The following is a 25059-nucleotide window of genomic DNA, read 5'->3' on the forward strand; positions in this document are numbered from 1 at the left end:
GAGTCAAGTGAAGGGCCCTAAACGCTAAACCATCGAAAAGGGAAATAAAAAAACAAAAACAAAACAAAAAAAGCAAAATATGCAGACATCTTACTCAAAAACGGTGGCTTTTTTTTTTTTTAAATATTTGCACTTTTTTTTTTTTTTTTTTAAAAGAAAGAGGGAGAGAGGGAAGATGCCAGTTAGCCTTCAACAGTGGAACACCAAGCTGGTCAACACCAGGCATGCCCAATATGCCGCCAAGTTGGCCCAGTTAACATTAACTCTTCACTCCCCTGTGGTGAGAGCAAGAAACTTTAAGGATTAGCTTTCACCCAGCCATCTCTTGACCACAGGCAGGTCAAGAAACTTAATGGTGTGTATAGCACAGCCCACCCAGAGCTCCTGCCCCATACCTCCCCTCCCCTCCCACCACGGGCATCTTCTCACACTTGCATGGAGGAGAACTGGCCTCAGAGGAAAGAGAGGATACTGGCTGGCCCCCTGCTTTCTTTTTTGGACACAGTTAGAAGTTGGACAGTACTCTTTCAGTTAGTTTTGTTCAGGCCTGGTCACAGGAAATCGGAGCTTCGCAAACTGAAGCAAAGGAAAAATCAAGACAGCAGAAGGGCAAAAATTTGGAGTGGGTGGGGGAAAAAAAAAAAAAACAACAAACTTAATAAAAGAAGAAAGGAAAAAAAATATCCAAAACAACAATAAAAATATTCTATAAGGGGTGTAAACTTTTATACATTTCAGTGCAGGGAGGTGAAGGACACAGACACAAACACACACGCACACACGAGACTGGGATCCAAATGTGAAATAAGTGAGGCAAGACACAAAAAGAAATCAAAAGAATAAATATAAAGAAGAAATTGAATTACTGAAGACATGCACCTCGATTTTACGGCCCTCTACCACGGTGCCGTGTAATTTCTCCCTGGCCCTGTCTGCATCAGCACTATTCTCGAAAGTTACGAACCCGAATCCCTGCATGCAGCGGGAGAAGGGGGGAAAACATGCACATCGTTATATATTGAAATACTGATCTCTAGGTAAATAGAGAAAAAATATCACAGTATGAAATCAACATCAGCACAACTCAGCAATAACCTCCTAGAGTCACATTGTCGATTCATGCATGTTTCATAAATGAAAGAAATTAAATTTAATAAAGGATCTGTAATCATAATAAGAATAAAAATAGTAATTTAAAAAAAAAAAAAAGAAAATAAAACATAAAAGCAATTGAGGCCAGACCAAAAAAGAAGTACAAAGTTACTCGAGACTACTTTTTGTTTTGTTTGCTTAGAAACACTAAACCCTGCTCTAACACTGGCAAGATGCTCAAGCCCAAGAGGGGCTTCTCTGCCCTCTGCTATTAGCACACATGCTTTGCAGGACCCCTGCCCACCCCAGACACAGTACAGGACATGGACACTGAGCAGCACTCTGTTCTCTTGGGACACTGCTACGAGAGCGAGCAGCAATCTGAGCTCACGCCTGGCACCAGGGACTCAGCGAAGCTTTGGGCAAATCAAACACTGAACCTTGCTTTTCCCACCTGTAAAATGGAGACAATAATAGTTACCTACCTTGGGAAACTGGTGAGAGGAAGGGCTGTTTGTAAAGCATCCCTTGTAAGCTCTTCGGGGCACAGCTCATGTCTACTCCTATGCCTGTAACCTCCCTTACAACGCATGAGGCCCCAAAATTGAGCAGGGCTTTGAGGTGGCATTGTCAAATAAACGTTACTCAACACATTCTACCTTCAAAATTTTCCTGTGGGTATTGTGTTGGTCTTGAGTGTAAATCTAAACACCCGAATAGTGATTTATCAGTCAAGGCAGGTTTTGCCTGACGCTGCTGACCCACTGCTACCTCCCTCCCACTCAGACACCTATCTTATTGGGCTTTGTTCTGAGATAGGAACCTCTGTGCCGTGGACAGCAACACATCTCTGCCTATGAAGTTTGAGAAAAATTGGCATGCCCTGCTTGGAGCAACCAGAAAAGCTTGAGGACTACTAAAATGTCTGTTTAGTCAGATGAATTCATGTTTCCCATGTCCACGAAAGCACATGCAACATGCCTGTTCTACATGCTCATGCTGCTGCCAACTCCTTCAGTCACACAGTGGGACAGGGTAAAGAGATCATGCTTCCTTTCCAGGGAGATGAGTGCAGTGACATTAAAATAAAGCAAATGTGACTAAGTGAGTTAGGGTTTTAACTGGTTCCAAGTGGTATCTTACTACAGACAACCATGGTGAGATACTCTTCATGCCTTTATAGAGAGCAGGGCCAAACACAAAAACTTTGTTGCATTCTGCTTTTTAGGGTATCTTAAGAAGAGGAGTAACTGGCTCCTGTGGCTTGATATAAAAGCAAATTCTGGTTTAATGTACAGAGAGTAATCTCTGCTGGCTCCAGCACCCTCAGGAGCAGGAAGAACAAAGCTTGCAATGGGAACTCCAGACATTAACTGGAGAGGGAGGTGATGCCAGTGATCTACAGCTACACCCTGTCAGGGAAAGGGCATGCCAGCCTCACAGCCCACTCCATGCAGCTAAGCATTGGTACGTATGGACTGGATTCCACCCCCAAAAAAATAGCATCTTGATTTCTAAGCAGTGCTAGCAACAAGACACAAGCAAGTCATCATTCTTCAAGTGCTTTTTAAAGGTCTTTACAATACTAATCTTAAAAAGCCCAAGCCATTTGCACATGCTGGCCTTTACCATCCACAGCTAGGTTTCCAGCACAAAACTGTTACACATTTGTAAAATGCAGAGTGATTTTTTTTCTTTTTTTTTTCTTTTCTTTTTCTTTCTTTTCCCTGAACAGCAATAATAAAAGAACTTAAGCCAAGTACAGCAATGCTAAAGATCAACGAGAGAGCTCCTTTGGGTTCCAACCCAATAATCTAAAGCTTGAGATAATTTTGTTTCTCCACCTGTAAATAAACAGCTATACAAATAACAAACTTATGCCTTTTTCAAAACAGCATAAAAGTTTCTATTTAACTGAATTAAAATTGGAGCTACAAGAGACAGGGGCTAATAAACCAGCCCAACTGTGTATAACTCTCACATATGTTGCAGGGAAACAGGGGGGTGCAGGGGGTATAATAGCAAAGCTGATTATGAAGGGATAGGGTATCGTGTCTGCTTCAAAGAACCCCTACAGAGAAAGGCAAGACTCAGAAATAGAACAACACCTTTCACTCTGGTTCTATATAATGGGGAAAAAGCATCTTTAAAAGGCTGGGGGAGGAGGGGAGGTGAAGACTGCAACAGGAATCTCTATTTCCCTCTTCTCTTTCTACATTAAATTTTCTGTTTGTTCTAGACAAGCTTGTGAAGACTGAATGAAATTTATGTCTTTGGTAATGATGTGAACTGAAAGCTGGAGAGCAGAGGTAAGGTAATTTTTCAGTGCAAGCTAGAGCCAAACTAAGGCTATTTTAATTCACATTGGTTTGCAATTAGCGACGTCTGTATGGGATTTTAAAAAACACATCATCATTAAATATCTTTAAACTGAAAACGAAATTTCAATACTTTTAATAAGTTAACTCAAGTCAGGGTACAATCCACATGGAGACTATATGAAAATAATTAGCAATGTGAACTAGAATTCATCTGATTCTGAACAACATAACTAATTAAATCACAGTTGTTGTTTTATTGATAGATGAATCCTTAGCTTGTACAACTCTTTGTTGAGAACCACTGAATATCAATGCTGAATTAATGCTTTACATAGTTGACTATGGCAGTTAATGCATCTCTTAGACATCCACATTTTCATCAGGAAAAATAGGCAAGCCACACTTGATGTTTTTGTTATTTCTGATTTTAAAAGGTAGCAATTAAATATACATATTTTTGATATGGGAGAGAACAAAAAGCATAATCATATGATTTTAATTCCTTCTCAGAGATGACCTGTAAAGAATAGGGATTAATTTGTACCTAAATACATATACAACAAACAATTCTCAGTCTTCCCTCCCAAGGTTGTCTTGCCCTTGAAAAAAAAAAAGGGAACAACAAAAAAAAAAAAGAGGTGGCAGATGTCCAGTATTTACTAGCTTAGCTTTATAGAAGGTACTGTTTTGCTCCATAGTAGAAGGTATGGAGCCAAAGGAAGGGAAGATATAATTGTGGGTAAAAAAATTATTTACTGTTTCTAAAATTTAAATTGCACAAATTAGACAAATAGTGTTTAATAACGCTATTATAATAACAATGCTGAAATTTCAAACAATTCCTCTCCACCACCAACTGCCAGGAACTTCTCCCAAGCAGAAAATAAGTTTAAGCCTCAGTGTACCCAGCAAACACTGAATAACCCTAGCAAACATTTTTAGGACTAGTAAGTAATTTGCAGTGCCAGACTAACCCCTTTTTACCCAAAGGTTTATTCAAAGGGCCTGAAGAGACCGAGTAACTGCCACCCTTTTAGTCTGGCCTCAGACTCTGCAATAAATAACAAGCAACATGATGAGCAGTGAAAAAAAAAATAATAAAATGTATATATAGTATTTGAACGTTTCCATCTCTGAAGAATGAGAAAGAAAATTTACCATGTAACCGTAAAGGGAGAAATCAAAAGCAGACGGTTCTCCTGGGTGTGGCCAGAACACAGAAATTAAATAAAAAACAACGACGACAAAAAAAAAAGTAAAAAAAAACAAAACAAAACAAAATATATATAAAAAAAAAAAAAACAAACAGAACCAGAACCAAAACCAAACAGAAAAATAAAACAAAACCAAAGGAAACTAAACAGAGCCCCTTGAAATCCATGCATTGTTAACCCTTCATTTGTCAACGGCATTTAGACCAGTCACCTCAGCAGCAGCATCTTTGCCTTGGACCACTGGAGCACGCAGCCAGCAACTGGCCCTGCCACCAGCTGCTGCTGTGCTGCTTTTTAACCAGGTTGGTTATTCCCCCACCCCCCCAGCCCCCTTATTGTTTCCATAATAAACTTTTAGGAGCCTGAAAAAAACGGCCAAGGAGACAGCAGTTTAGGCTACCTGTTTCCAAGGCGTTTGGGGGGAGTAGGAGGGTTTGAGCTGTGATCCACCTGAGATGAGCAGGACCGAATGCCCCAACAGAAACATGGCATGGAATTTAGAAACACGTTCTTGGAGTTACATGCAGGAATAGATGCTTTAAACTGGTGAGGGAATCAGTGTAAACCAAGCTGCCTCCATTTCAGGAGCTCTTCCAGCTCCTCCCTGCCCTCGTGCTGTGCTTGGAGTGCACCGAGGCACTTACACATCAAGCACCTGTGCAATCGGATGCAGGAATTCATCTGCTAAAAACCCATAAATTTATCTTTAATTATTCAAGTTTAAATAAACCAGTTCAGTGTATGGACTAATTCAAGTCATTAATTTAGTATCATAGAGTTGAAGGCATAAAACTGTACTTCACTGAACTAGAATAAAGGGACCCAGCTCATGTCTCCTGCACGCCATTGGCTTTATGAAGGGATTTGGTGACCTGAGAAAACAACACTGGTCGCTGGTGCTTAATTTGTTATTAAGCCTCTTTGTTAATAACACTATTTTTATTTCTGGCTCAAATGACATCTGAACAAAAACTGTAAAAGTGGAATTAAAATGAAAACAAGACCTCTGATTTATTTTATGTAAAAAGGGGTTGTATCTATTTCACTGAGTGGAAACTAAGTCCAGAACATGAGTGGCTCCACTCAAAGCACCTAATCCATTCCAAGAAGAAATAAATGCACATACAGATGTAGTCTTTTAGGCACAGTTACCGAAAGAAACTCACATTCACAGTTAACCACAAACATAAAAAAATATCCCTAGGTGTTTCCACACAGCTTTCTGCACAACTTTTTAGTTAGCACAGGTTTACTTACAGAACTCCACTCAGCAATAGATAGAATTTCTTTGTGAAAACAGGATATAAGATACTATACAACCCATTTTTTACTTAAATATGAAGTCCTTCTAGATACTTCAGTCCTTTAAAAGAACTTGGAGATGTGTGTCTCCCCAAGTGGAAGGCACTGAGGGACAAACTTACACTATCCTGAAACCATGAGCTTGCAATCTGCACTAATATGAACTCTTACTACTTAAAAATCTAAAAAAAAAAAGAAAAAAGCTCCCGCTTCAGACAAGATTTTGCTGTGTGCTTATGCACTCCTGGTCTCTGAATGTCATTGAGGGCACATCTTGGAACGCCACATGGTATGCAGCTGATGAGCAAAGAGCTTGGATTCCCTTCCCCTGCAGCTTTATGAAGGCCACAGGGTACTCATTACGCAGGCAGACTGCATTAATTCTGCAAATATATCCACTTGTTGGGTTCAGCACAACAGTGCCAAAACACGCATCGAGAGGATCCATCTTCACTAACAAAAGGAGCAGGAATCCTCCCTCAGCTTCCTCTGGAGGCGTTTTATTCATGGTTCAGTGAAGTGCAGGGTAAACTACAACCATGAGCAGAATGCTATTTAAAGGCACTTACATGGGTCAGAACTAGAAATGCAATGGTAAACAGGATAAATGAAACAAACAGCTATTTTCCTGGAAGTGAACAAAACCACCAAAAGCATCAAGGGAAGATTGATGTCATTCTATTAAACAAGAATAAAACAAAAAGAAATTCAAGGGATGTTTAAAGTTTAGATTTTGTTTGTCATGTGTAGCAAAGCAGTATCAGTGGGAAGTCTACCAGGACCCATATAATCCCTCTAAACTGATAGAATCTGGGCAGAAATCTAGTTGGGAAACAAGAATTCACATTGCTTTGAGAAAGAATCAGCAAAAGTATTAACTGCCTCCTCTTTGCTGTGATACAGAAGGCCAACAAATAACATTTCCTAAGCCAAATACAAGAACCTGAGATGTGAGGTTGCTGTGACAGACACAAGCTGCTCCCTCTTTGGTCACCAAACTTCCTAAATACACAGAGATCCTGAAGACGTAAGCCAGTTTGATGTCATTCCCTCAGGCTGTTGAAGAAAACTGCCTGGTCATCTCAGGTGGATTCAAAAGGCAGAATGGAACCTGCACGCTTCCTCCAGTCCCTCCTACAGACCAGCTCTGGAACGATCAACCCAGCAGAGATCTTCTGCCACAGCTTGGCAGGGACAAAGCGCTGGGGGCAAACCCAGAGCAGTTTGGGAGTTACCACTGTACCTTTAAAATATTTACAAAACATATACAAAAACAACTCTACAACCCTTAGGAACCCGGGGAAGGGAAGGGAGCATTGAGAACACAGCACAAGGCAGGCAGCAGGAGCATCTGCTTTCGGATTCCCAAGAGAGAGGAGGAGGAGAAGAAGAGAGAGAGGTTTCATATCATTAGATTAGAATGGAAACCACAGGGCAGGAAAATGCATTCAGATTTTTTTCTTTCCTAAGGTGGAGGAAGAACCCAAGAGTGAGTGAGTGACCTCCAGAAAGATCCATTTCCTTTGCTTCACCATCAGATCACCAAACTGCCATTTTTCCATTATTATGTGAATACCAGGTGCTTCGTGCAGCTACACCCCACTCAAACACTGGGGCCTCCCATTTTCATGCTAAGCAGGAATTATCTTTTTCAAAGAGGAATTATTTGGGGTAGAGAAGGATGCAAAGATACTACAAAATTACTCTTTGGGTGTTTTCTTGTTCTGTTCAGATTCTGTCCCATCCCTCATACAGGCTAACAGTTTTGCAACTGCTTTTTGCTGCAAGATGACAAAAAAAGCAGTAGAAAACTGCATGGTCAAGGACTGGAAGAACGTCTCTTTAGATAGCTGCTTTTTTTTTTTTGCCTCATATATTTATTAAGGGTTTGGGATAAAATTCGAGGAACTCTTCAGCAATAATTTTTGTTTTAACTGAAAACCAGAAGCCTTGGGCTTTAAGAACTGCACAGGAAGGTACACAGTCATAAATCAAGTCTACACAGAAAGCCTCCAATGATAGAGTTGCCTAGAATGGAAAGGGCAGCCATGGGCATTTAATAAAGGGCTGTATGGATGGGAGAGAGAGAGAATGAAGTTCATGCATGGAGAAAAACACTGTTCTGGAAAGCAGAGGCACTGGGGAATGAAGGACAGAGCTCACCACTTTGCCAGGCCAGTTATTTTTTAATTCCTTTTGCAATTACATCCAAACAAGTAGGGATTTGATAGAGGCCAGAGGCTATTCCCAAAGCCAAATAGAAATGAGTACAATCAAGACTAATTCACAGATAGTTCTGCCCTATAAATACCAGAAGAACAACAGAGAGCAGAATAAATATTTACAAACTCAGCATAGCTGATTGTTTTGGTAAAGCATATAGATTTTTATTCACACAGGGAAGTAAAACTCTCTAACTAAGCCATATAGACATTTACTTGTTCACACTGCCTTATGAAAAAACAAAAAAATAAAACCCAACAAACAACCCAAACCAAACCCATGGTATTCAGCACAAAGGATGGGGAAAGGGCTAATGCTCATTTATTTTGTATACAGATAAATTGCTTTCTGGTTTTCAGCTAATACAGAGACTGAAGAGTTTCAGAATGCATCCTGGGCAAGATGGGTAGAAATTTGCAGGGGGCTCTGGACATGAACATACCCAGGAATATATGTTGAATCAAAGAGGCCACCTTAAAACTGTGAACCTCAAATGCAAGAGAAAGGCATAAGCTCTAAACCAAAACTGCTTAGCTGAATTGCAACTGCAAAATCTCTTGTGTGCATGCACACATGTGCACACACGTGTGTGGAGGAGGAGGGAAATTTTGTTTTTAATTGAAAATGGGAATCTTAGCATTGATTTAGTCAAGCAGAGTAGAAACATGCACTGTGCAAGCTTCCCCCATAGAGCTTTGGCAATGCACCTTGCTCCTGACCTGCAAAACTCCCTGCTATTCCAGTGCTGAACCTCCTGGGCAGAGAGAGAATCACATCAATTTGTCATTGTGGTGATACTTGTTATGTGATGAGAACCAATTGCCAATTAGGACAAAGATCACTGAATCTCTCTGCAGCTGACCTGAGCAACATTTGAAACCCTGTCTCCAGAGAAATAAAGTACCATTAACCCTCAACAAAACTTCCCTTTTAATGTATCTGTAAGCTGAAAATAGGTGTGTGAATGCAAATTCGGCAGGGAGAGGTCTACATGGGGCAGGGCAAGTGGAATGGGGATGCTTATATTAGGCATCAAATATCTCAAACATGAAAGGTCACTCAGGAGTGCCGAGTGTGTCTGCAAAATAGAGCAAATAAAACCCTTTCACATATGAGATATGACAGTTTTTCTACAGAAGTATCTTAATGCAACAAAAATGTCATGGGGCAAGCGGGCGGGTGAGGCTTTGATCTTGCAGTCTCCCATCACACAAAGCTGTTTTACCTCATTCTGCCTTCCCCACAGGGCACCCACTGCTAATGCAATGGAAAGGGGTTGGCATGAGGGCTCAGGTGACTGACTCCCTGGCTACTCAAAGGCTGGGGAACCTGATCCCACCTCGCAGACAGGAGTGTCTAGGAGCATTTATACATGCTGCCCAGAAACGACCATGCTCGGAGTCTGGAGTCTGAGGGAACAGGAGACAGTCCCCAAAATAGCTTTTCCCTTCCCCCATCACACTAATTCCTGCTGATCTCTACAGACTCTCTTCTCTAGGCAATGAACTGCCTTTTACTCTGCAATCAAAACAAGAGAAGCGGGTACAGAAGCAGGACTTACCTTCGAGCCACGCTCATTAAAGATTATCTCTACATCAAGGATTTTGCCGAATTGCTGCAGAGAGACAAGGGAAAAAAAAAAGATAGATTTATTTTGGGCAATCCATTTTTCCTACCTTTTGGGGGCGGGGTTAGTGCACTAAGGGAAGTGAGAATATTTCCATTTCTAGCATGCAGGCAAAGGCATAAAATCCCAGTGATGTGACCCAGTTCTCCTGGGTTAGGACACATGGATCCTCTAAGTCACAGACCCCAGGTTTTCTCACAAACGTCTAAAGGAAGAAAAATAATCTCCAGAAGAGTTTTAGGGATTTGAGGTGGCTTTTATTTTCCCTCTTTTAATCTAAAGAACTCTTTCTTCCCTCAGTCTACTGTTTCATCTAAGACATGGTTATATGATTTCATCTCGGACATCTAACAACATTTCTCAAACGTAATTCAGCATTTCATCTTTTGCCTGAAGTGGCTATCACAAAGAGAAACTTAACAGTGATGCTGTTTCTCTGGAGGGCATACTCTCACAAGAGTCCCAGCCTCAGAGATTCTAAAATCTAAATCTCCTTTTCTCCCCCTCCATCAGTTTCCAAGCCTTCAATGAATTGGTGGCAGATTCAGAAACCATGAAAACGGCCAACTCCCAGCAGTCTGTTTTTCAGGAAAAGATCATTCAACCTGTGACATGCAGCAAGCTGTTGGTAACGTATGCAGGTTTCACAAGCACGATAGGATTCTGACCTCTGCCTCAGCCTGAAGAGCCCAAAGACAGCAGCCAGATGTGGAAACATGTAACATTTACAACAGTGAGCCATGATAGCTGAGGAGAAGCTCTAAATACATAAAGCAATAAAAAGCCATGAAGTCCCTCAAACAAGTAATCCACAACTGTCTTCAAGCAAACTAAATGCTTCCAACAATTTTAGCTATGGTTTCTGTCTGCTTCCATTCACCATTCTTAAAAAGGAGATGGTTGTATTCTTTTACAAATGTTGATTCACAGATGTTGTTTCTACTGTTCTATTGTTTCAGGACAATGCTTGATCTTCTATTCATCCCAAGAACAATTGAATTCCCAATATCTGTGTTACACAAAGTTTGAATAATGCTAATGTAAACATGCACCTTCCTTGAAACCTCAACATCTCAACAGCTTAGGCTTGATCTACACTGGATCATCTTTTGACCACTGCTATGTCAATCACAGCTAAAATACATTTTCTATTTCTAGCCCATGCTTGGTGTAGGTTTATCTATAAAGGAGATTAGCCACTGATTGCTTTTTGTTGTCTTTGTTGCATATGGCTTGGGTGCTGCAATGAAAGAAATCAGTTATGACTGCTCTCTTAGGAGACTATTTCAGCATCACTACACAACAGGAACCAAACCAATTTACCAGCTCCTGGCTGCTGAAGGACTGCCCCTGCCCCCTTGTCTGGTCTCAAAGGTTCATAAAGCTGGCCCTGATTTTCATACTAGCCTATAGATAAACTGATATAGATCACCAATCCTATGAAAAACTAGCCCAGCAAAAGGAATTCATACAAAGTTTTTGACAATTTACTGATCTGAAGTGTCTCAAAAGGTCAGGTGAGCATTAGGGCTGTGAGAAGGAAAAGGGAGTAGAAAGCAGCACACCCTGCCTGAGAGCAGGATGTGTCCCTGCAGCTCAGCCCAGCCCAGCTGCCTAGCCTTGTCACACATGCTGAAACAGCCAGGCTCTCCACAAATCCCAATGCCAACATTACTTTTTGAATCCTCAAAGCTATCAAAACCCACCATTTTCTACCTCATTAGAATCATCTTTGAAAGAGAACAAACTGTGCAGCCTCTGGTCCTTTCATCTCCCCCTTTCCCCCCACCCCACACCGGGATCCCCGGGGGCTGCTGCCAGTGCTGCCTGCCAGCCCCGCTCGCCCGAGCTCACCACGCAGGGGCTCCACGCCAGCCACAATCCTGCCTTGAGCATCTCCTGCTTTCATCCCTTGTGGCCACCACAGAGCTGGTGGTAACGCCGAATGCAACCGCTCTGGCCCAGCTCGGTGAAGGTGGCAGGGCTGCCTCCCTTGCCCTGTAGATGATGGAGGCATGTAGCTCCCCAGATGACAGAAGAAAGATCACCAAGTCGCGTGGCTGCAGCAAGCACACGCTTGACATTGTCGTGGTTTAGGGACCCCAAACCAGGGCAGACATCTACTGCAATGGGCATCCACCCATGCAAACTGCCCCCATGTCTTTGCTGCCTTGGAGCTGTGAATGTTTGAAGAGGCAGGAGACAAGAACCTGCCTGGGGGAGAAAGAAGAGAGAGGACAGGGGCTAACTGCTGAACTGAGGTTTACTGGGGAGGGGCTTCCTGCTCCATCAGATTCCCTGGAAGAAAGCAGCACAGCTTGGAGGCAGGAGGACGTGCACTGGGCTCCTCAAGACTCTGCTGCAGCCGTTGCCACAGCTGCTTTGACAGCTCCTAACACCACAGCTCTTGTCCTCACTGCTGCCAACAGTTACACCAGGGCCAGCACTGGAGGCACTTTTTTTTCTGGGGGGAGCGTGCCAGAATTTTCCTGAGCAATGAAAGCAGGGAAACAAAAAAAAAAATACTAGTCCATTTTAACAGTTTATCTCTCTCTCAAAGCTGAATCTAATTTAGTGTACCATAAAAAGGCACTTTGTTCTCTGATGGTGCTTCCCTTACCAAATGTCAACAGCCTACTACACACAATCGAAGTTTTAAAGAGGTCCTCAGTAAAAGGTCACAATTTTTGTATGGAAAATGCTACGCTGTCTAAATACAAGGGTCAACACCAAACGTCCCCATAGTAATTTTTTAAAATCATTTATACAGGCATCTTTGTATTTTCCAGCAAAGAGAGGGTCCAAATAAAACAAGATCCATTCTTAGGTCATCCATGAGGACTAAACCTCTAATCTCTAACCTTGGAAGCATGAATTGTTGTTCTGACAGACCTGCTTTGTTCACTTGACGATTATCAAGAACTTATACTTACAAGCTGGTACAGCAGCAGGAAGAAAAACTCCTGGCATAGAAGCTACAGCATCACACACTTAGTCCTCCATCACCTGGAGTGATGATGTACCAGCTTTTAGTTATTTTTCTGTAAAGCAGGTAAATGAGAATCATCTCCCCTACCATGGTAGCAGGAGCTGTTGGAAATAATATCTTCATGCCTCTTAAAATGGTTAACAGGCATCAGCTGTGACCAGAACCCAATTTTCTTGCTTGTACCTTATCATAGATGCAAGGGCATTGTGCAAGGAAGGGCATATGCAAGCTGTGTGCTTCCTTCCACCCAGATGACATGAAGGCAGAAGATTTTTCCAGCAGAGGCCATAACTACATTATATAGAATAAATTTGAGAGATCTGGCACCGGAGAGCTTTTGTCTTCCAAGGTAATGAGAGTTTGGTAGGGCCTCTCCTGTATGCTCTGTTCCAGCTGGCCCTGTCTCTTTTCCCTGACAAGAGCTTTCCAAATCAGCCCCAAAATGTGCCAGACAAATAACTTAACCCTAAAGATGCAAATAACAGGGAACACCAGGCGAATCCTCTAGAAATCGTGGAACACCAGAAGTTAATGTGAGTCACCATTCAACAATTTGCATCCCTACAGGAGAACTCTGCATGCCCAAGCAGCTTTGTACTGGCCTTACAAAATTTACTTTGAGAGGAGTGCAGTGCTAAACCTTGAAGGAGCCACACAGTCCATTCTCAGAGATGGTGGAAATTCAAAATAGCCAGGAAACCAACCACCTCTGCCAGAAACCATTTCATGTCCTCAAGCTTGGCGTGCATGAGTAAGAGTATTTCACGTGGAGAACAGGTCCATACTGCAGAGAGGGTCCCTACCTTAGCTCCCAGCTCCACGGGATGTACTTCCAGCTGTGAACAGCTGGCTCGTTTGCAGCATGTATCTGTCAGTGCTTAGCTCTGGCAGACCCCACGCTGCCATAACTAGGCTGCTATCAGTATATGAACTTCTCACCTAAACTGGGGAACATCTCTTCAAAACAGTGGGGTCAACCCTGCTAGAGCCAAACCTATTCAGCTGAGTGACACCAGTATGCTTTACTGGCAAGCAGATGGAAGTATCAAGGATTTATAAACCAAAGCACCACCAGAGATTACCAACTGAACAGAGAGTAAACAAGCACCAACAAGGCCTTATTAGGACTGACCTGTTGCCCAACTAAACATGTTTTCTAAGAAACCAGGCTTTAAAAGGAAGCCACAGAGTACAGATTTCCAACAGGATTTACAGACTGCAGCCATCCCAGCAAATAAAGGGACAATGAACATAGTTTCTCAGCCGTTTGTTAAGATCCTTGACTCAAATAAAAGATTTTTACACAAACCAGTGAGATGAGGGCGAACAGTACCACAGGGTACACTTCCAGAGATCTTAACACCAGGACAGCCTCCAGGTGTACCCTTCCACGCACAATTCCTCATCTCCAGAGGCAGGACTGCATCATCACCTGGTACTGCTGCCACAGAAAAGGTACCTGGATTCAGGCCCACAAAAGCAGCATACATTCAAAACTCCATTTGAGAGGACACACATGTCAACTGAACTCATATAAAACCAGGTTACACAAGACAACTCCATCTAATTTTACCCAGGCCTTTCATGCAAGTAAATCCAGTAACGTTTCCCAAATGATGTTCAGACCATTCTCAATGCAGACTCTTCCAGGAAAGACAAAAGAAAACCTAAATCAACCTTCAACAAAAGTATGATCCAGCCATCGCTGCCTCCCACCAGTCAGTCAGCACAGAAGTTTTTCTCTCCTCTGACATCAACACACAGTTTTTGCAGAGCAAGACAGGCAGTGCAGTAGTTGCTGGGAGCTGCAGCAGCACAAGTACCCCTGTGCAGAAGTACCACAGTCCCAGCACAGCTGTGCAGACAAGGCAGGATGCTGAAGCAGCACTGAGTGCACAAGTTCATGGTTGAACCATCTCCAAGAGGACACCTTGTGTCAGAATGTTTGTCCTCCAGTGCTGGCTCAGAGGACTTGTTACTTGTGATCAGTGGCCAGTACTACTCAGAGACAGAAAAATGAAAATACAGCTTGATAACCAGAAGACAACATTTCCTTCTTCAGATTTCCAGTCCACTCAGAAAGCAGAGTCCCTTTCAGCAGCATTCCCACTGACACATGTCAGGCCTCACTGCATCAACACCTGCAGGCCACAGCTTCTTGCTCCATCATATTATTTACCTACTTACCCTAATGTCTAATGAGTAGTTTTCTGTCATTGACAATATTTGTGTATCACAAATTACTTGTGTATTTAAACTTAAATATTTGCAAATACAGACTTAAAACTCTACCAAATTCTTGGTGAGGAAGAGCTGTAGTCTAGGTTCTTATTGCTTTAGCCTTGAACTATAGGCTCATGGAGGTGTTTTGTACTCTTGACACCAGAATGAAGCTGGATGAGAAATTACATCCACTGAGATATTTTAGGAAGTGCAAAGTGCCAAAATGTTTCCCCAGAGGCCGAGATCTGAAAGCTACAAGAGCTTCCAAAAATATCTGAGCTCCCAGAGCTGTCTTGCTTGGGTCATACAAAGCAGTGATCTACCACAAACATACCTCACAGTAGAGATATGAATTATGCTTAGAGAAGGACAAGGATAACAGCATTACTTGCTTTAAAATCCTATGTTAAAAATAAAGCAGCTACCATTCTGTCACCTTTAATAAATCAATTTATTAATAACTTCATTATCTGAAAGTTATTAAAGGTGACAGAATGGTCACCTTTTATATAAAACAGCTATGCTTATTTTACTGCTGTAGCTGATAACACACAATCCCCTTTATCAGCTGGGCTGGTGATGTTCCCCACCAGAAGTAGTTAACAGCCTACAAGCAGAAGCCATGCAGTGAGCATGCTGTAAAAAAGGCAATGTTTCAATCTGAAACCAAAGCCTGAGAGAATTCACACCCTCTACTGTGCTATCCCATCTTCATCTGCAATTATCATCAACATAGCATAGAATAAAAATAAGGGCTAGCTCCTTTTTTTAAAAATAGTTGAAGTTTCTTGAGCAAAGGGTATTTTACCATGGTAAATTCCGAGAAACCTCAATTCTGACTCCTCGCACTGTTGCTCTCACGACAGATAGGAAGGATTTAGTGCACAGAACTACCACAAGGATCCACTTTGCTTGTTTTTGTGGAGGCAATTGATGATTCAGCTTGAGAACAGATGGTTTTTCCTCTTGCAGGCAGTCCAACCCAGCCTCCATCTTGCCCATGAGACTCTAAAGTCCATCCGACTCTTAAATCCAGACCTGGCCAGACTATCCCAGCCTGATTTACGCTGGGAGGAAAACTGCTTCTTGAATCCCGAGACAAAGGGACTGAAGTGATCAGTCATGAGGCACCAGCACTGACACGGTCACAGCACAGAGCTGAAAGGACTGGAGACGTTGAGGGAAACGTGAGGTTTATCATCCATATAGTCCAGCAAGGAAGGGGACAGGCTACAAGCAGTTGAGAAGAAGACTACTACCCTCATGTCAGAGTCCTCACACACACTAGCCAAGGAATGTCCCTCAGAAACTGCATAGTAAGATTTTGAAGAGACTTGCTAACTTGTTTTTATAACACTCTTCTCCTCCCTTGTAAGTTGTTCCATTGTTTAAATTAGTCTAAATGACTATGTTTTTTTTCCCCTCTTATTTCAAGGTTAATTGTGTTAAATCTCAGCTTCTAACTGGAAAATCTTATTATGACTAGCAAACAAGACCCAAAACCCCTATTAGTAGATATCATCCATGCAGAAGCACCTGTACAGAACAGACTTGTCATCTGCCAACCTCTCCTTAAGAAGCCAAGTAAATCATGCACCCAATGCCTGACACAGTTAAAAAGCCACTCAGCTTCCAAGTTCTTGGTTGTTTTTTTGATCCTAACCTTGTGCACTGAGCTGCATCAAACACGTTATTAGATTTATTGTCAGCTAACCAGGAATTTCACATCATTCTCTAAGAGCAGCCTTATCTTTCTCTTTCCTCTTCATCAAACATTTTTTTAACTGCAAACCTTACTGGCAAGGTTTTATTAGTACTGACTCTATGTGTTGATACAGACACTGAACAGGACTACAACTGAAACATATCCCTGGGGAAAATGACACTAGAAAACACTCTTGATCACTGGTATCTTCCCCAAAACTACTACTTTTTATTATCTATCATTAAAAGAGATTTTTAAACCCTCTAATGTATTATGTTTATTTCAGATAAGTATCCTTTTTCTTAAAAATCAACATTCACTTGGTTGAGGAATGTTCAATGATATCAGCACTGCTTTGTACAATCTTGTCAAAATAGACAAGATAGTATGTCTGCAAAGATCTGTATTGCCTTACAACAAGCCATGAAGAATAGATACTAAACCATTTCTTTAGATTCTATTTTTTTTTTTTTTTTAAAGAAAAAAAAAAAAAACAAACAAACCAAACTTTCCAAAATTACTTTTATCCTGGATCAACACGTGGATAGTTTGTAGCTCTTTGGGTCATCCCTTTCAACTTTTTCAACACTGAATCCCAGTGGGCAGTGTTCCAGCCTTCTGCAACTCCCTTAGCTCAAAAGAACTGGCTAAAAATTAACATTAATGAATAAAAGAGCTCCTTGCTTTGGCTATTATCTTTGGCCATACCTTATCTAGATCTGCTCTTCTTTAGATATTATGAGCACTGTATCATCCTCTTCTGTTATTAATTATATGCAAAGCAAGATATGGTACAAATGCTTCCTCTTAAACCATAAACATAGCAAGCTGGAGTCTTTGGTTTGGTTTTGTTTGGGTTTTTTTGTTTGTTGTGTTGTTATTTGTGTGTTTTGTTTTTCCCCAAACCACAAAACTACTTCCTAATTTTATATGGTACTTACACCTAGATTTTTTTCTCTTTGCATGTATGGAATTGATACATTCTCTGAGCCTACATCACTGATACTTCCATAATTAGCACATTTTCTTTCTCACCTGCTTTTTTGTTTAAGTTTGGACTTATACTGACTGCCACTTACTTCCTCCTCCTCTTCATCCTGCCTGCCTGATGTGTAGAATGCCCTGTGTTTTATTAACACAGTCCCAGTGACTCTGGAATCCTGCCTTTTTGGCCATCAGTATGATTTTGTTGAATACTTGATAGCTTCCTTTAACACTTCCTTCCCTTTAAAAGTACCTTCCCTGGCAGCTATCCTGCCAATTGCTTATACCTGAAGAAACAGTCTCTTCTAAAGCTCCTTACATTACTGCCTGATGCCATATTCTGTTTGCACAAAGCAAATACAGACAAATAACAATCACTGGTACCTAGGCAACCGTGGGATTTCAGGTCAGCTATTAACTCTTCTTTATCTGGTAGAAGAAGGTCAACTATTGATTTATTCCACAGTGGGTGCAGAACTGTGTGCATTAAAAAATGACCTATTCCTTCTAGAAGCATTCTGGAAGTCTTTTTATTGGCATCATGAAATGTCAAGCAAATATTACCTGTTTCAAGCAGCCTATTTTATTTGCCTCCCTATAAGCAGCATATACATAGGAAATGCTTGTTCCATTCCTGAGGATCTCTCACGGACCTGTTAGAAACATCCAATAGGTGAGAGATGGTTTGAAACCCAAATAACTTGAATTTGCCAGGAGATCCTTATGTCTGCAGCTCTTACAAATGGTGAGGGTTTAGAAAGTGTTATGTAATGTCCATTTAATCACACAGGGGACAACATGTCCAAAGTCCACCTCAAGTCTGGATGAAAGCATGAGCTAATGCTCTGTGCCCCAGGACTGGGCCGACCTCTCGCATGCTGCTCCATCCTCAGGGGACTTCTTTACTCCCTCTCTACCATCACATTTATTTCTTCCTCCACGGTTTTGCTGTCTACCCAAATCCTCTTTTTGTACAGTAGCTTGGGAAAATCACTCCAGGCAAGGATTTTGAGTCTCTCAGCTATGACGTTGAGGAGATGCGACCTGACACACAGAAGGGAGAGGGAGAGGGTGGGGGTTACAGGCTAGCCACAGCTGACGACTCAGACAACCACGCGTCCCCTGCAGGAGAAAGGGTTGGTTTCAGTGAGTCACCCAAGGGAAAACATCCTGATCCTGAAAAAGAAATAGGAGCAAGCAGGATTCTGAGTGAAACACTCTCCCTCTTGAGGCTCAGAGCATACTGAGAAAGAAAAAGGGAGATGTGCAAGAAACATTGATTATTTCTTTGGCAAAGTAGCAAAGTCCTCCATTATAGGAAAACAGCACGTAGGGTTTTTGTGTCTCCTAAGATGAAAGCTCTTCTGGTAGGCATACCTTGCCTACAGGTATGCCTACCTAACATAGGGCTGTGTGAACCAGCAAAAGGCTTTAGAGGGGATATACCTTTTATCTCAATTAAATCACATCACTGTGCTGGAACTTGAGGTGATGTTCAGAGAAAAAGTATAAACAAACTACAAATAACTTGAGGAACACCAGAAACCAACTCATATGGCTTGCTTCCCCACTCAACAAGTGGCACTGTATGGGCCAAAAAAAGGATAGGAAACCTTAAAGCTAGCAGTTAGGCTGCATTTTCTACAAGTCACTCCTCAAGGCAGCAGTTCACTTTAAACTGCCTGTTTCTCCCAAGCTGCAAAGCAGAGTAAGAGTCACCAGGACAGGGATGATCTTGGCATTTCTCTCTCATCCATGCCCCCCACACCAGGGAGGAACAGCATCAAGGTGAACAGGCGTGAAAGGGGCCAGTCATCAACTGAGGCACCAGTGCCAGGGGAAGGGGCAGCAGCAACATGGAATAGTTTATGCAAGTGATGCAGCTCCCAGGAGGGAGAAGCAGCAGTAGCACAGAGCAGGACGTGCTAAACACAGATTGTAGCAGGTGGCCCAAGAACTGGCTGTGATTCCAGCAAGCGGTTGCTCTAAACCGGACGGAACTGCCTACTGCACAGCCCTGCAACAGCACAAAGCTAAAGACCACGAAAGCTGCACAGGCAACTGAGAAGATTCATCAATCACAGATTGCCAAGAGATGAGTTTCACTCTGAAAACATTCCTACAGATGTCAAGAGTGTGACAATTTAATGTATGAACAATACGGAAGCAAACCCGGCCTCTTGCAACAGAATCACAGTTTTGGCTGGAACCTCCCTCCAGAGGTCATTTAGTGCTACCCCGTCTCAAAGGTCTAGTGAGACCTGGTTGGGCAGGCTTTGTCCAGTCAAGTTGAATACCTTTGAGGATGGAGGTTCCACAACCTCTCTGGGCAACATGTGCCACTGTTTAACGTCCCCCACAGTAAAAATAAGTAAAACAGTATTTTCCTGCTAACTGAAATTTCCCATGTTACAATTTCTGTTTGTTATCTCTCATCTCATTGTTTCACACAAACAAAAAGAAACTGGCTACATATTTTCTGGTCCCTCTCAACAGCAGCCTTGCCCTCCTGCATTTTGACAGGTCCTCTCCATTTTGTCTCACCCACACAACAGTTTCTTATGAACACAAAAAGCTTCAAGAACTCTCACAATATACAGCAACTGGGACTCTTGCTGAAAATGGTCAGTGAAATTTTTAACATATCTGAGCACTCTGTTAACCTTGTACTATCCAGGCTATGAACAGTTAAGTCAAATTCTTCTCACGTTTACAGCAGTCTAAGCTTGAAGTCCATGAATTTGACACATTTACCTACTGTAACACTACTCCCCACGTAAGAGTGTGTGTTTCTGTGCAGGCACACACACCCGTGCAGATGGCTCACGAGGTGCAACGACTGAATTGGAAACACTGCAAGATTCTGGAGGAGCAGCTGGAAATGCAGTTAGGAACACGGTTTACATTCAAAGCCTAAGATGGCAGGAGGTGCCTTAGCTTTGATCTTTCTTGACTTGAAGTCCTCTGCACTGCATCTTAAACAGGCAGCAACATCTAAAGTCTGTTAACTTTATAATAAGAAATATTTTTGAAGACTTTAAAACGTGCCATCAACCAAGGATGTTGCCACCATATCAACAATTCAAGGATTCCTGATGATGATGATATATAGATAACTCCACCTGAAGGGTTAGGTCATGAAGTATCTAACTCATTTTTCTCTGTGTCTAGCATGGAATCAGTCACCACCTATACCCATGTAAACTCCCTCTTCCTCAAAGACCTTATAAATTGAGAATGATGAATAGCATAGAAAGATTAGGGAAGACAAACTAGTTGAAAGAAGCAGAATGTATATCACACACAGTGTAAAATACCATCTGACCTGCACTAGCTTTTCCACATGCAGTTGCTAGTTGGCCAACACCATGTGGCAATTTCTCATTACAGAAATGGATATAAGGAAATGTCTTCCTAAGGAAAGACATAAATATTTCGTTAAGTTTCTTAGCAACTGAAAAACAGTGCTTTGCAAGGGATATATTAAGTCAATGTTTAATCCTAGTCTTTACTGGGCAAGAAGGTGAAGTTTTGTGTTGGTTGTTTTGTTTTGTTTTTTTCCCAAACCAACTGTTAGGTTACAATCAACAGCTTGACTATAACTATAACAGAGTTATAGTTTTCATGTGTATTTACCAGCTGAGGTAAACACTACCAATTGTCCTAGTCACACAAATATTTTACAGTGCACTGAGTGAATTGAGGGGAAAGGACTTTTCCTTCACAGGAACACACCAGCAGCACGTGTCTCACCTGTGGGGAAGGAGAATGTGCTGTTCCCTGGAAGGTGCTGGTCACTTACCCCAAACATCTGCCGAAGGTCAGGGTCTCGAAAGCGGAAGGGAATGTTGGACACATGCAGTCGTTTCGGAGTGGATTTGCTCTCGGTGTTCTCACTGCTCTGTGTCTGTGATTGCTGTCCATCCGTCTGTGCCCCTCCTTCTGTCTGCTGAAATCAGAAAGACAAAAGCGTGTGCGTGAATAGAAACCACACTAATTCCTTCCACGTGCTTTGTCTATCTCCTTTTAGGTATCAGTGCTACTACACTTGTGACTGCGGCATCTGAGCCCTCGACAATTATTTGGATAAAGCCAGTAATGCTGAACAATTGATCTGTTTTCTTTCCCTCCCTTTCCATGAGTAAACAGTAATGAGATGTCAGCCTCCCTCCCTTCAGATCACCTTTTAGCTTAGATTTGCCTTTGATTTTCTTAAATTGCTTCTCTCTTTCCCCCTGTTCTTCCTCCCTTCAGCTGCCAGCATATGAAAGCTCTAATGAAGAGGCGGAACTCTCATATCCTGAAGCTGGGAGGTGGTACTGCCACTCTAATCTCATGTGGCAGGATGTTCATGCAATCATCAAAATCCCACAGCTGAAGTGGCAGCTCTTCACTGGGCCAATACCAGAAATGCATCCCCAGGCAAAACGGCATCTGCTCTGTCAAGCTCCCTTCAGAGAAACATTACCCCAAAAGAAGATCTATAATTAAATGGTAAAATCCATACACGAGCAGCTTACGGATGTCTTTGATTAACTTTCCTCATACATTCACGAGTCAGCCCAGGGACAGGAAACAGTCATTACCACTGCAGGATTCATAAAGACTCCAAGTGCTACTTTTTGCTACCAACTCCACAGCTAAAACAAAGGAATTTGTTCCAATGTTCCCAAGCACCGACTGGCACAGCGAAGCCAGGTCAAGGAGTGGGCCAGGAGTGGTATCTGAGCACAGAGAAAGTACAGCAAGGAGGTAGAGGAGTAAGGGAGACCAGAGTGGCAGAGTAGAGACCTAATGCCCCCATGGAGCTCATGGGCAGGGGAGAGGAAAGGAAGAGAACCTCAGCCACTTCTGTTGGGCTTGTACTACAAAGTAGCAAAATTTGAGCACAGCACTAAATATAAAGGCAAAGCCTCTTTGCAGAATGGATTGATGGAGAAAATGGTACTTTTTGCACTTCAGTCAGAAAAATTACCTCAAAACCTCAGAGCTACAAAACAAAGTAGACTACAGTTTGATTGGTTTCATTGCCCTGTCCCTTTCCAGGGCAAGCACTGACAGATCAAAGTATTCAGAAAGCACCCACCCACTCCCTCCATCTCCTGCTCCTTTCCTCAGTCTCCGAGGAGTCATGCTTTGACCACCTGCATGATGCACTTTTAAGTGTCACTTCATTTCTTTAGATGTCAACCTGACTTCTTCCTTAACCCATCAAGTGAAAAGGAGTTCTATGAAAACGCAAGGACCATGTAATTGCTAGTCAACCTTTTTTAGGCACCTTCAAAAGCACATACAGGCCTTAAACTAAAGATTTAAGAGTAGGGTTTTTTTTTTATTGTTTTGAGGCCATTTTTTCCCTCCCATTTCAAATAAACAACCTGTGTACCAAAGAGGAAAGAAATCTCAGGGGAGCTGCCCACACTGACTCCCCAGCCATGTTCTAGACTTGCTAGACTGCTCTGCACATCTTTCAGTATACAACAGTTCATGGGTACTTGGAAAGAAACATCTCTCCACAGATGAACAAAACTGGAGACATGACCAGACCTCTTCTGGCCAGAAATATCTCTTACAGACATGACCTTGAACTTACACACTGGTTATAAAGCACTAACAAGAGCAAGCAAACAGGGAGTGCTGGGGCCTTGTCATGCTGAGCAAAGCAGTGGCAGCTTTCCACTTTATTTTAGTAGAATTCTGTAGGCAGCACAAAACACATTTCATCTGGTTAATATAAACTAAGCTGTGATGGGAAGAATGGAGATACTGCCCTGCAAGTATCTCTGCTCCCCAGGGCCATGCAAGTCCCAGGAGAAGCCTAGCAGAATAAGGATTTTTTTTATCTGGCTAAGACTCATCCATCCCTCAAACAGCAAATTTTCAAGAAAAGTCTCTGAAACTTTTATTTGATTATATCTAAGATGCCCCCCACCCCAAGTTGCTCCTCAACTCCTAGCCTCACCCCTATGACAAAAGTCCATCTCCAAACATACAGAGAGTGTACCCTAGGGGGAAAATATCAATGCAGCTGGCTTAGGATTAAATCACACTATGCTATTTGGTGGTTTTATTGTTACGACTCCATCAGAGTCCTTTGCTCCTCAGGGCAAATCTGTTCAAGAAGGACAAGACGCAGGGGCAGCCATTCGTCACCACTGCACACAACACCTGCACATGACTGCTCCAAAATCACTCCCCCAGATCATCAACGACATCTCCACAATCCATTCTGGAGTCCTGCAACTGCAATTTGCCAAATCCTGTTTTCTATGGTTTTGTGTGGAACTGGCAAGGGAGCCAACACCCACACACCCAGGTGCATCCTCAAACACACACACTAGTGGAAGTTCTACAGCATCAGTGAGGAAAGGCACAGAGACAACAAAAAAGTTTTCATCTTTAAATTCAAACACAGGCTGCACAGGACTGGACCTGGTGCTTCCAGAGGGGAGGAGGCTGGGAGGTTGCCTGCACTCCCCTCCCATCCATGTGTTGGCAGGCAGAGGGCAGAACTCCTTCCTCACCAAGTGTGCAATGTATCGTGGACAGCAGCCTGCTCGAGAACAGCCCCAGCTGCTCCTGCCTATGAGTGAGTGCTGCTGCTGCACAGGAGTCACTGCAGCCCCTGCCACGTGTACAGCAGGACAAAGGCTTCAAAGAGGAGAAACCACAGAGGCACAAGGCAGCTCAGTCCACTCTTACCTGTTTGACTACACTAGGAGCCCCCAAATGCTTTTCAGACTTTCACATATCCTGATTTTTTCAGCAGTAGTTTAACCTTAAATACCTTCTCTCTCTGGATGCTGTAGCTTCTCCTCATTTTTATCAGCCATGGCCCTAAGGTAAGATTTGAACTTTCAGCCACCATAACATTATCTCAGTACATTTGTCTAGTGCCACACATTCAGCTACAACATAAATGAAAGAAACAGTCTCTTCAGATCTTGCTGCTTTTCTTTTTTTTTCATTTTATAGTTATTCCTCGTCTTAATTCATTAGGAAGGAGATGAAAGGAAGGGCCTGGAGCCTGTTCTCAGGCAGCACATAATGGAGACTGGCAACAGCAGTACCCTGACCAAGGCAGATGATAAAAGCCTGCACTTTACCAAGTGCCCACTCCCCACAGGAAGGAGTTTCAGCTCCTTCCTTCTGGCCTCACACCAACACTTCACAGCGAAGAACCAGCCCTCTCCCCTCACTGCAGACAGGAATTCGGAGAGGAGAGGAGCTAGTCCTTGCTCCCCAGGTCTCAGTGCCTGTCATCAGACCACACAGAGACACTGCAGCAAAACTCCTGTGCTTAGAAACAGCACTGGATCTCTCTCACCTCCTCAGCACAGCCTGTGTTACGTGTACTTAGGCAGGCAGTAATGCCACTC

General features: G+C 42.6%; 1 protein-coding gene across 4 annotated transcripts in view; it reads right to left on the reverse strand.

The window, feature by feature from the left end:
- The window catches only part of RBFOX2 (RNA binding protein, fox-1 homolog (C. elegans) 2), a 53380-nt gene that overhangs the window by 21269 nt on the left and 7052 nt on the right, over positions 1–25059 (reverse strand). For 3 of the 4 annotated variants that reach the window (XM_008948578.1, XM_008948581.1, XM_008948579.1), the window contains exons 2-4: positions 21483–21629; positions 9714–9767; positions 880–972 (exon numbers count right to left, since the gene is read on the reverse strand). In XM_008948578.1, the coding sequence (XP_008946826.1) occupies positions 880–972; positions 9714–9767; positions 21483–21629 (294 nt within the window). The remainder of the gene's footprint in view (positions 1–879; positions 973–9713; positions 9768–21482; positions 21630–25059) is intronic. The other variant, XM_008948580.1, reaches the window with a different exon arrangement.

Source organism: Merops nubicus, unplaced genomic scaffold, assembly GCF_000691845.1.
Source record: "Merops nubicus isolate BGI_N331 unplaced genomic scaffold, ASM69184v1 scaffold9041, whole genome shotgun sequence".
Lineage (NCBI taxonomy): Eukaryota > Metazoa > Chordata > Aves > Coraciiformes > Meropidae > Merops > Merops nubicus.